This window comes from Cebidichthys violaceus, unplaced genomic scaffold (genome assembly GCF_023349555.1).
Source record: "Cebidichthys violaceus isolate CVI_PGR_0920_01 unplaced genomic scaffold, fCebVio1.0.p SCAF_20, whole genome shotgun sequence".
In the NCBI taxonomy this organism is placed as follows: Eukaryota; Metazoa; Chordata; class Actinopteri; order Perciformes; family Stichaeidae; genus Cebidichthys; species Cebidichthys violaceus.
In genome coordinates, this window is record NW_027176373.1 from 1,868,444 (window position 1) to 1,881,624 (window position 13,181).

The window sequence follows — 13,181 nt, forward strand, 5'->3', positions numbered from 1 at the left end:
GCGGGTGTGTAAGCTCAGTAATCCGAATTAGAGCCCTTGGTGACCATCTGCTGTCTACACTGTCAGCTCTGCGCACTACTTTGTTACTGCATCCACCTCAGCCCGCCCCCTCTTGTGTGTGTGTGTGTGTGTGTGTGTGTGTGTGTGTGTGTGTGTGTGTGTGTGTGTGTGTGTGTGTGTGTGTCTCTCTCTCTCTCTCTCTCTCTCTCTCTCTCTCTCTCTCTCTCTCTCTCTCTCTCGTGTGTGTGCGTGTCTCTCTTGTGCGGGGGTATTGCCTACCGGGCGGAGTAATTCGTGTTAGTGTCTACTGACTGCGCGCGCGTGTGTGTGTGTGTGAGTGCGTGCTACGGCTGCTGCTTGTCACTCATTGTGCCGTGAACACGGGTAGCGACAAGGACCAAAAATCCGTCCGGTAGCAGTTGTCTTCCCCTGGAACGGCTCTCTTTACCCCCCCCCCCCCTTCTTTCCTCAGTAGAGACACCTCGCTTGTTTTAAAAGTGCGTCTGCTCTGCAAGGAGAATATCTGTGACACATTACAATGCTTCAAATACGGGACCTCATCTGGGGATTGCTATTCGCTGTCTGTGCAGGTGAGAAGCTTGTGTTATTTATTATTCGCAGAACGTTATTCAAAAGGAAAAAAAAAAAAAAAAAAAATATCTATGCAACGCCAAGGCCGAGCTGCGCTGACTCCGGGAGCAGCATCCTCTGGTCCCGCCGGCGGCATCCTTGTCACTGACTCCGGACAGCGGCGTCAGTGTTAGAGCTGCTGGTGCCTCCTGCGCAAATCATCTCGATCGTAACCAAAAGTTTCTGTGAGCTGCAGACTGCGTGGAATACCAGAGCCAGATTCGGGGTATATTTTCGTGTCAGGAGCCGCTTGCCTTCGGTGCATTTTTGAATATCTCCGCGCATTACAGAGGAGCGTGCCAGCTCAGGCTTACCATCCCGAGTTAAGGCACATCGTCGCTTTGCTTCATTTCGACCCACACGTGCTGCGTTGTTGTTTTGTTTTTTTTAGTTTTTTATTATCTGCCTTAGACTCGAGTTGATTTGTTCGTGGATGCTGGTTGAGATCAGGACTTAATGGTGATGCAGGGACGCTTCTGTGGTCCCCCCCCCCCCCCCCCCCCCCCCCTCTCGAGCCAGCATATAGTGCTTTACACTCGCTTTGGCTGCGTACAAGCCACCGTTTTTACGCTTCAAAATGTCAAATAAGCCCAAAACTAAACGGCTCACCCTGAAGTCCAGCTCGGCTGTGTCACTTCTGCTGGGTCAGCCGTGACGCACAGGGGGATGCGGTGTCCGGAGCGTCGCTCGCTCTTCGCGGGGGATGCTTTGTTTCAGTCCGCTGGAAACAGCTTTAAGGGACATTTGATCAAGACCAAATTCAAATTGTTTTCTCACAAGCACGCGCTTTGAACTCTACTCGCAGTGTGGATTAGATGCGGCCACCGTTCCGTCTCTGGCCATCACCGGATTTGGCACAAAAACCGTTCTTTTTTGCGTTTATGTGTCAGTGTGGGATTTTAGTTTACCATCAGTCTGACCGTGTTGGTTACAGCCTCTGACCTTCTTTATGTGACATAACCTCCGTTTCTTTTCTTTTCTTTTTTAATATCCAGCCAAATAAGAACAGTTGAGTTTCCAACTTAATAGCGCAGTGCGTTTTTAGGCGCAAAATGACGCTGACAGCCCACAGGGCCTGGCTGATTTGATCGTTTTTTTTGTTTTAATTTGGTTGGTTGGTTGAGAGGGAATTCGTCATCCATTGAGGACGACTGAATAGTCATTCAATGTATACAATAGAATCCAATCCCTGCGCTCCCATGGTTATATAGGGAGGGAGGGGGGGGGGACCCATTACCCCCCCTCAACCCCCACCGCTCCCGCTCCTCACATCCTCCTTCCCTCCCTGCATCTGCCCCCTCTTTCTTTAGACTGCAACTGTGTGCTCCAAGTGGAGTTTGAGGACCCCCAGGGGTCCTTGGAGAGGGGAAGAATAGCTTTATATTATATAATAATGATTTCATTTCATTTATCAGACACTGTGCCAATACACAGGGATGATTATTCTAACCTCAGGTTTAGATTTCACCATTCTTCCTCCATATTCCAAGTGTCTGCAGTTTTCTTTATTCATTTCCTATTTTTGCCTTCAAGTGTTACTTTTGTCACAATACAAAACTGACTGATTTCAATGCCGATATATGTATTTGAGTTAAATATTCAGTGGATGATAGACCAAGGGCCCATTTGTTATTAAGACATTGTGACCAAGGTATGAAGCCTACTGAACTTGACATTTTTAAGTTTAAAAATAAACATGTCAGTACCCTCTGGTGGACAAACTGTTGAACGTGTGGTATTTGTGAGCTAAAATTGGGCCAATCTTGCCGGCTTGGTCGGGAGCTAATGTGTTATGTGCGCATGACTCGCGTCAACTTGCAGATCTGTGACCTGCCGATATCGTCAAACCTTTGCTCTGCACCATGGGAGGCATGCACATCGGTTAAACACAGGTTTTTATTTAGTTTTACAGTTTTTACAATGTTTTCAAGGTATTTTCAAATCAACACTTTCTTGCCTTCCACCTTTCACACCAAAAAAAAAAAACACTGTGTCAACCTGTCACCGTACCAAGCACACTTGGGATGTAATTCTTTTTCTATGATTCACGATGCTGCTGAAATATTCTGCCACCCCCGCAGTTCTCTGCACCTCATACGGGAGGGGAAGTCAAAGGAACCAAAAGGGAGATAATTAGACAACTGAGCCTTAGCTCTGCTCTTTTGCGATAGAGGAAGAGATTCAAAGAAATTGATCACATTATTTGATAGGCCCGGGGTTTATTAAAAGGGTAATGACAGTATCACACTGTTAGAAGGCTGAGCGATTTAATTACATCTATTGATTTCCAGTTCCTGTTCCAGTTCAATGGAAATTAAATTTCGAGTCTCGTCACAAACATCAAGATATGGAGAGCCACACCACCTTTTAAAAAAAAAAAAAAAAAGTGATTGAATAATGGCCAGATTAAATAGAATATGATTTTAGAAGTGGAGACACACTGTGGCCTTTCTTGTCGTGGTCTGTCTGCAGCCAGATGGATTGAGTCTAGTGTTTATTACCAGTTCTGACCTTGTGCTATCGGAGTGATCTACCATATCCAAAGTCATCGTTCTGCAACCCGGAAGAGTGTAAGGTGATGGGGGGGCTAATCAGAGAGACAAACCTATTCGTCACACCTGTTCTAGTGCTAAAATGAGAGTGCCACCCTTGAGAGATGTGAAGTTATCAGTTGAAGGTTTGCAGAGAGGTGACACTTGGTGACTGCTAATGCCTGAATAGGATTTTCACCATCTGGTTTTAGATTGTTGGCCTTAGTTCGTGATTTGTTGTTGCGAGGCGTTGAGAGGTTGATTCAGATGTCGAGATGGAGGTTAACATTATTTTCATTGCGATGACTTTGCTGAGTTTTAAAACCCTTCCTCATACGCGTGTTATATCTAAAGAAAAGTTATTTTGAGCTAGCCTCTGCAGTGCAGAACCTGTTTGGACTTAGCTAGGTTAAGGAAAATATTGCAGTTTTGGTTAGAATACCTTTGTTTGTTGTGTAAAATAACTACGTTCGTGGTGTAACTTGCGTTTATGGCGTATTGCAGTGCAGTACTAGGTGAGGGCTGCCCGATTAGTCGATCAATCGGTTGCTGCTAAACGCAAGATTGAAAGTGGTGCTTTCGTGTGATTCTTTGTGGAGAAACTCAGTTTTATAGATCTGCCGATTAAATCCACCAATCGTTTAGTCGACAAAACCGTGTTGGATGACTTTCTTTGGTCCCTCAACCACAGCTGTGTTTCAGAGTCATGCACCTATTACTCCAACTGGACTTCCTCATTTGTATTTTTGAATGTCCTTGGTAACTGAAACAACAAGCCCCCACCAATAGGAAACCCTTTGTGTTGTTCAAATGCTGCTTTTGGTCTGAACGCCCAGTTTCTGCTGTGCACCTGTCATTCCATTTCTGAAAACTCAAGATACTGAGTTGAAAAGCAAAGAGCATCCGTGTGCTTTTGACTCTTAAGACAATGTGAACTGTGAAGGTTATTTAATGATCCTCTAGATCTACAGTAAAACTGTGTTTGTTTTTTTGTACATCAAGCATAGAGCTGAACTTCAAAAAAGAAAAAAAAAAGAAGTTAAACTTGAAATTTAGAGGGAGAAAAAAAAATACACAATTCCTAAATGGCTCACATATGGGACTTTAACTGCTGTGGTGAGTTCAAAGCCACTATGAAAATAATACAGGCTATTTTTGACTGAGGGGGAACTGGAAAAAGCAGCCAAACAAGGGAAAATTATAAGGCGTTTTTAGTCTGCTCTCAGAATAAAACTGGGACTTTGCTCTGTAGTGGCAACACGATCTATGCTGCATTCAAAGTGACGTACACATTTTGTACCAATTTACCGCAGCTTATGTTGTTTAAATTCCCATCAGTGCAGGCGCTGCTCAGATTACGGCTGAACCCACTTTGGACTCGGCTCATATTCAGACATCAACTGCATACTACTACTGTACAGTTTTCATATGGGCGAAAAACAGCATCAACAAGTGATTTCTTAAGTTTCTTTAGTTGCATGTTCTGCTGGGCATTCATTCCTCATTTTCCATATTCTTTTGCTTCCTAATCTACTCAGGCATTTGTGTGTTGTTTAATGGTATTTTATACATATGTTCAGTTATAATCCCAGATTTCTTTTATTTTAATACTTACAAATTATAATAACAAATCTGAATAGAGGAACATGACAGACCGGTCATAATGTCATAAGTGGCTCTTTGCAGATCTGTGGAGAAAACTATATATAAAAAGGTCAAAATATGATCAAATGAGAATGAAACGCGAGGCAGTGGGTTTTGAGGCATTGTCCATACATCCGCGTCATCTCACAGCGCTTCTTTACGCTGAATCAAAGAGGGCAGACAGTTCCAAACGGATGAGTTCAAAATGACGCGGCTGGCTTTTATATTTCTTCTCTCCCGACTGTTAGATGAGGATGGGCTGTCTTTGCATATTAATCAGTGCATGAATAGAGACCAGTGATTTGTATTGTGTGAGCAATGAAGGCGTCCTATAGAGAAATGAATGTGTGGAGGAGGGGGGGGGGGGGGAGAAAAAAACAGAAGGAGATGGGCTTGTTATGCAGAATGGGGCCTGCCCCCCCCCCCCCCCCCCTCTCCCAACGCTCCACCCCTCCATAGAGTTTCTTTTGTTTCTTTGCGGTTTACAGTATTAAACATAATTACAAATGTATCTATTTTCTAATGCGCTAACAAGTTACTCTGCTATTTACAACCACTACCAAGCTTGTTGCCAATGAGCTGTCTATAAATAATGTAAAGCAGTCGGATAGATCGTTTAACATGAAGAGAAACTGTGAAGTAGCTACAGTCTATTGTGTCTTTTACAAACTTTATTGATCATTAAGAGTTACACGACCCAATTAAATGCAACCAGTGCCCATTTAGTTTTCAGTTTGATAAACTTCTAGTGGTCATCATGATCTAAACAAGTATGATTTCAGTGCTGAGTCATTGTGATTAAACCTAAGCTTAGAATTAGTAGATTACCTGCTGGTCAGTTCGTTGAAATTCACAAAAAGTGTGGAAATTGTCAAATTTACTGAAAGCTTGTCTGCTTTTCCTTGTTCTGGTCGATTTCCCCTGGTTGAACTGAACTTAGCTCTAATACTAAATAACTCCTCATTTCTCTTCAAAGAAGACTTAGGTGTCTCAGCAGGGTGAACTGGTATCATTTTCTGATGGATTCCCGAAAAAAAAAAAAAAAAACCCAACCTGTGCTTGATGTGAACATTGAGCAAGGTAAAACATCTCCGGGAGTGGTTCTGATTCCAAACAGTCTTTGAAGCTGCTGGCTCCTGAAGGCTAATAGCCACCGCTGCTCACGGAGAATGTGAAAGGTGATGGCGTACGGACCGTTGTCTGCTGTGGCACTCGACATCTTCGGCGGAGTCCTTTTTTTTTTTATCCTAACATCACCTGGTTCTCCACGTCAGCACACACAGTCTGCTTTGGCATGCAGCGTTGCATTTTTTTTTTTTTCTTCTTCTTCTGAGCTCTGTTTTAGTGAAGCTGCCAAGTCTGGTGAGGGATGCCCAAGGTGACGATGGGCTACTTTGCTGCGTAACGGAATCCCAGCATGGTGTCCCTGTCCTCCTTGAACTGCCTGGAGAACTACAAGCACGGATTTTTATTTGGAATAGATACTGTTTGTATCGATGTTCCAGTTCTCTTTATTGTTAGCATGGGGCCCAGTGTTATTTATAGTCACTATTCTAACTTACTTCCCTCAGGACTACACTGGCGAACAGATGGTTTTTCTGTGAAAGTCAAAGAGACTCCTGAGTTGTCTTGTCGCAATACTCCGGTGACAAAAAGTGATGCTTTTATATTCCTTTACTGAACACTTCACCTGTTTCAAGCACACAACAAATTTAGACATGCCCGGATAGACAATACCTCAATATAAAAAAACTGCTTGGCTGCAGTAACCTTTATCGGGGGATTACATACACACATGACAGCACAGAATTATTTGCATTCTTAATGATGAATCGTTGGCAATGATTCTTTCGTAAGTGCAGCAAAGAGGAGGTTTTGCTTGATCGTCCCTTTGTTCCACTCAGCCTTTTGAGTGATGGTGCTCATGAAAGCAATATCATCCACGTGTCACTTGTAGATTTCTGATGCTTCAACACTTAAGCGTACACTTACTGGCATATGGTTATGCAAAGCGAAGTGTAGAATGTAAACTGATATGTGGCTAAGTCGTGCGGTTTTGCATGACCGTTGAAATTTGCGGTCAATGCGATACACTACAAAAAGGACTAAAGGGCATCGCGTGTTGCACGCATCGAAACACCCATTAATCTTCACACGTGTCCTTGTTCGGCCCATCCTGGCTACTGTACCTTTCGGTACTTCTGTCCGTATTGCTCGTCCCCGTGTGTGCTTGCAGGCGTCATGCCGTTGGGATGTGTGAAGTCAATGATTCTTGTGATCCCCTGACTTCTCCTGTAGCGTTAACAACAGGTCACAGAGTCCCTTTTGACAAGCATTTTGGCCCACGGCGAAGTATGCCCACCATTCCAGCCGGGACTTAACACGCTCCAACGCCACATGTGAACAGTTCAGTCCAAGCACCCGCCCAATGTAGTCCACCCTGCTTGTCTATGTCCGTGTCCGTTCTCTAGACGTCTCTGAACAATGCAGGGCACGGCAGTAGCATTTGCCAGGTTGCTAATGGCACCCATTTGGAGAAATTCTTGGCCTTTGGTTACATTTTAACATATAATAAAAAAAACGGGGACAGCAAAAGCACACCCTCCAGAAATAGATTTCTTTGAACAGAATAACGTGCAGCACTGTCAGAACAGGAACCAGACAACGCTGCAGGCTATTCAGCAGGACCGCGTGAAAAGTGTAACTTTAGTCACCACCTGTAGACTTATTTGGGCATCATTATCCGTCTTTAGCGTGCATCAGTTACACCGACTTGCTGGCACAATCGTCGACACAGCTCTTCCATGCTGTTCGCAGAGACGGAGAGTGCCAGTTCTGTATTGTTTTTGGCTTCTTGTAGCGCTGCAGCTTAGGGACTCATTGAAGTAAAAGTGTAAGACGGTCTAAAGGCAGTTTGTTCCAGGATTTCAGCAGCCTAGCTGATATCACACCTGCTTTATTTGTCTTCAAGGAGGGGGGAGGTTTCCACTCTGAAATCCTGCTTTTCAAACCACCTGGAAAGGCAGCTCTTTGTCTTGCACACCTGTTGTCCACAGGGATAATTGTTGCTCTTGTTTTCCACACAATTCTCTGTGATTGAGTCTCACTATTTAAAGATATTTTCCTCTTTTCTCAGCGACTGTGTTTTTGCTTTGCTCGAGGCTCTTACTATTTTACAGTGGGGCCCCGTTCCGTCATGCCATTATCTTCACACGACCTGACTTTTTTTTTTATGTTCTGCCTTTGATTGGCTGCTCAGGCAATCACTCATTGATCCCTGTGTTTTCGTTGTGCTTGCAGTAGATGGGGGGGGGGGGGGGGGGGGGGGGGGGGGGTAATAAAGAGAACCAATGAAGTGCACTCCAAAACCCCAACTGGCATGTTGTACACACATTATTTCTATTCAGCACATGCCGCTTTACTGACCTGAATAGAAGAGGCATTTGAAGCAAGTAAACAAAAAAAAAAACAAATCGACATGTAGGCCAACTGCATGCCAAACAGCAGAGACAGTCGTAGTAAAGTGTGGATGTCCGATCTGAGCCTGGTGGGACCCATCGGGACAGTTATTTACAGAAGAGGTTCAGGGCGAGTTTGGCCTACTTTACGGTGTAAAGAAGTTGTTTTTAGTAAAAATATTTTGTAAAAATGTTTTAAAATTATGGACCTGCAATGTGTGTGAATGTGTGATTTCAGCTAATCAGTGGACCGACTGATTAGATAAGATACCCAAACACTAACAGACAGTAATTTATCACGTTTATGTTGTTGCCCTACCTGATATTAAGCTGATTCTAGTTCATTTTTTTACAAGTTATCCAAACCAACAAGTGTTACAACAGTATGTCATATCAGTTTATGCCAATTCATACAATAAATCGGTGATAAACTCCTATCAGCCGGTACATCGGTTGGCCTCTAGCGTGCACTCCATTAAAATGTGTTTTCCCGCCCTTGTCGCTATGACAGAGATTTGCCAAATGGACTGCGGCCAATGTGTATCGCAAAGCTGGGATAATGGCCATTAGGGCAGGACAATCTAAGTTAGTGTGTCATTCTGCATTTAAGTTTATACTTTAGCAACGTTATACTTTGAATATAAATAGTGGAGGGATAATTCTGCTAATTCACATCATCATCGAACAAGCTTGTTGACTTGTAATGGAGCTTTTGGAGATGTCACACGTGTGATCTCTGTTTGCTGGCCACCCACTGATATTTAGGCAAGCGTAGGTGGCATTGTGTGTAGTGTGAGTGTTTTTCTGTGAGCACTACTTTGTGTTTGGCACTCCTCCTTAAAACTCATCGTCCTTGCTGGGATGTCTTGGCACTTCCAGAGTTTACCTGAGCTAAAGCTGCCTGACACAATTCTAACTGCTGGAGCTCAGAGACCAACTTAAGGAGTATTCTTGCCTCTGTGTTAAACAGTGTTTATCCATAAGAGCACAAAGACAGACCAAGCTCCTTATGTGTTGCCTACAATCTGAAATCATCGTCTCACTTTACCTTTGCTGAGCTGTCATGGAGATTCAAGGCCGTGGCGTATTTGGTTCTGAGTCTTAATCCCAGGGAGTGACTCACCATCATGATGTAATGCCTAGCAATGGTAGTTAGCTCATCCCCGGGACACTGTGATTGGCTGGCTTCCTCAGGTGCCAAGTCGTCTCAGCCTTTGTGTGAAGAACCCAACAAAAAAAAAAGGAAAAAAAAAACAAGTGCGTCTTCTGGGAGTTGGGAACAAGGCGAGATGTGCAGCCTGCGCAGTATTCTGTGGACTTGTTTACTTTCTAAATTGGCATCATTGTCAGTGAGCACATTCTTGAGGCGGGCATCCTCTGTGGCTCCGTGGTGTTTTTTAGGCCGTGCCAGCAAAAGTCCAGAATGACTTATTTCCCCGCGTACTGTTCACAAGCTCAGGTGGCACAAAACTCGGGACGGTTTTGCCAAGCTGCAGAGTCTCAGCTATTTAAGTCATGTCTCTAGATTTGGTCTAATCCTAATGAAGCTGTGGCCACCATAAGTAATGTGGAAGCTGCGATCACAATTATTATTCAGGCCCTGTGGAGCTTTTTTTTTAATGCAGCCTTGCTGCGCATTCAAATAGCTCTGTGAGCAGGAACGGCAGACTCAAAACTAAGTAGTGAATTCAGCTGGAAAGGAAAGAAAATCATTTTAAATAGTAACTGTGAGAATTTTCATTCGTGGTAAAATAAAAGAATATTGGGTTAGTGTTTCTGGGTAATGGTCTTTGGCGAACTATTCTTTCCTGAAATGAAGAAACGTCTAAATGGCTTCAGAGATGATGCCCTTTGTTTCCTTGTTGCTGTTTTCAAAGAAGGCAAAGGTGCAGCAATTATAACCTAGTGGATGTGTGTGTGTGTGTGTGTGTGTGTGTGTGTGTGTGTTTTTAATTCACCATATTCAGTTCTCTCTAAGGACATTGCTGTGAAATTGGCTGTGAGCTAATGCTATGGAAACGAGGAAACACAGACACATCTAAGAGCTGTTGATTTGACAGCGGATGCAGCACAGAGACTCCGCGGAGCGTTTGATCAAACTGGAATGTCAAATATCATCTAATTAACTGGTAAAATCTTGGCCGCAATCTAATATGGGAGCTGCATATAAGCAGAGCCCCGCTGCTGCTGCCCATGTGGAAGTCGCATGTGAACATTGATGAGGTCAGACTGATCAGAATAGATGGTGTTTTTGTGTTGCGCCGGTAGCAGGTGGTTGCAGGATAACACCATCAAGGTGCTGAGAGGGAGTGGCTGTTGCCACAACTGAAACAAAGTGAACTTAAATTACACCTGAAGGGCGCGGTATCACACCTCTACATCAAGGCTTGTTTATTTAGAAGAGTCCCCGACTCAAACCAGGTGCCTTTTGTAGCTTAGAAATACATTTTATTCCAGTATTTAGTTGTTAATTATTCATGCATTGTTAAGAAAAACTGCAGGAGAATAAAAGGTCAAATAAAGATAATCCTCTGAACTAAGTTGAAAATGATCCTGTTTATAATATTTAAAAAATGACATCCTTAAAAATACAAATGTACAATTTTACAAATGTTATAAGTGGGACCAACATTGCATGAGATCTGTCAGTATTCAAACACTCACAAATCTAATCTACATTATAAGCCACTTTTCAATAATTGAGTGTATCGTACCGAGCCTCTTGGGTGTCATATGGTGGCAAACAAATATTGATGTGGGAATCTGTGCGAACAGATTGAGAAACCAAAAGCAAAAGCATTACTATACCAAGCATGTTATTATAGATTAATTATTAATTGTCTAACTGTGTGCACAGAGTTTGTCAATTCATTTAGACACAAACTGTGAGGAAAATAAATATATGGAAGAGCGCACAGTCAAGATACTGTGACCACCTTGTCTATTAGGTAAAAATGAGTATAATTCTGTGCATATATAAATAATGCAACATACATATTCCAAAAGCCTCACTTCATAATATGTCCTAAAGAGATTTCTGAGGTGATATTTTCCAACATATGACCCTCAGTTTAGGGTCATTATTACTAGTACTTTTGACAGAGACAGACACTTGAACCACATGACAAACACAAAAAAAGGATATGGCATCTCTCTTTTGAACAATTTTCGATTTTAAAATAAAGACGGAACACCCAATTTCATTTGAAATTGGAAGACAATCACAGCGATTTGACCCAACACTAACCCCTCTGAGAGTCCTTTCCATTATGCGTTTATGGTCAGGCTGCTGCATTTGATGAGATCAAGAGAGGTCTGTAATTTATTAGGCTTTCACACTAACTGCATTGTCGAAGAAAAAGCGCCAGGAGTGGCTCACTGTGTGCCGGCGATGGCAGACAAAGGTGGAGGGCGGCAGGCGGGAGGAGGGGTGGAGGAGGACGATGGAGGCGGGACACAATGCAAAGTGTTGTCAAGGAGGACCCACTGAGTCGGCAGCGCTCTTCAACCTCTGGATTCATTGTTTCCCTTTCTGTCCCATTTCATGTGGTAGAGCTCCCTGAGAGCAGTGAGGCTGTTAGACGTGGATAGATGTCTTCTAGACCTTCAATCCGTGATTTAATTAAAGAGTGATCGTGTTGTTCAGTATGACTTAATACATTATTTAGTTGCCTGACTGCATGGCTATAGATGCGAGCCTCTCTTCCCATTGCAGATCTAAGACATTGCTTAGAATTTTCTTTTCTTAGATCCTGTCTTTACTGTTTTTTGTTACTAATTTAAATGTATGAGTTGAATGAAACCTCAGATGTCATGAAACCAGCCTTAAATGATAAGCCCATGCAAGGTGCGTTTTTCTTCACAAAATAACGTCTAAAAATAAGACGTTCTGCTGACAAACTGACTGCTGTAAAAGGAGCCAAATGTTAGCTTGTGTTTTGTGGCCTGATTATGTCTCTGGCATGAATAGCCACTCTCCTGACTGACAGCTGTCTCATTTTATCTGCATAATGCACTGCTCTGCTGCTTTAATAAGCCACCGTTACTGCAAAGTTCTGTAGCTGTGTAATTATTTTGCCCTTCTGACATAAGAAAATGGATACCATCAGACTTTTTTGCCCTGGTTGGAGGACAGACTTTGTTCTGTTGATACATGAATGTTGACAAGTGATAAAGAAATGGTATTTTTTTGGCACTCTTGGCACAGTTGTTTGGTAGTTTGTCCTCCATATTATTTGGCAGCTTACAGTGTTTGTGCTGCATGATTTACTGTAAAATGCTATGAATTTGTGAATAAGAAATTCTGCAAATCTGCTGCCTTCACTCGTTGCTTTATGGTATCTTTGCATTTTGCACAGAATACACTCTCCTGAAAAGCATTAAACAATCAATAAACTCCCAGCTAAGCTCTCTGAAGTCTTTTTAAATTTTTCATTTGCATGCAGCGACTACTTTCACCTCCCTGAAGACGCATCTAACTTCTCCCTTATGGTTGAAATGCGGACGACATGTTGTGCTTTCACTGGAGAGGTAGACTGATAGTGGATTTTAAAAAGCCTATAATAATAACGACAGTTTGGAGCAGGTAAAAGCCGAAACCTAAACAGATAAATCTGGAACACAGAACATTTAACCTAAAGTAATAAATACCTAAATAAATATATAAATCTGGAACTGTACATCCAACTAACCTTAGTGAAATCTAGGTGGAAGCATTTTTATTTTTTTAAGGAGAAAAGTAAAAGTGAATTACCCCTTTATCACAGCATCATCAGTTTCTGTTATGACATGCATAACTTCAGTTGGCTACTTTTGTATATGCTGATATATATAAATAAACCATTTTTTGTCACTCAATTCTATCATTAGTAAGAACACCCTGAAGTGAGTAATGGTGGATTGTACGTTGGAATATGTT

General features: G+C 42.7%; 1 protein-coding gene across 7 annotated transcripts in view; it reads left to right on the forward strand.

Annotated features, from left to right (window-relative positions):
- Nucleotides 1-305: 305 nt before the first annotated feature.
- ncam1a (neural cell adhesion molecule 1a) overlaps nt 306-13,181 on the forward strand; it is a 233,470-nt gene continuing 220,594 nt past the window's right edge. For all 7 annotated transcript variants that reach the window (XM_068715650.1, XM_068715643.1, XM_068715645.1 and 4 more), the window contains exon 1: nt 306-590. In XM_068715650.1, coding sequence (XP_068571751.1) covers nt 539-590 — 52 coding nt within the window. In that variant the 5' untranslated portion in view covers nt 306-538. The remainder of the gene's footprint in view (nt 591-13,181) is intronic.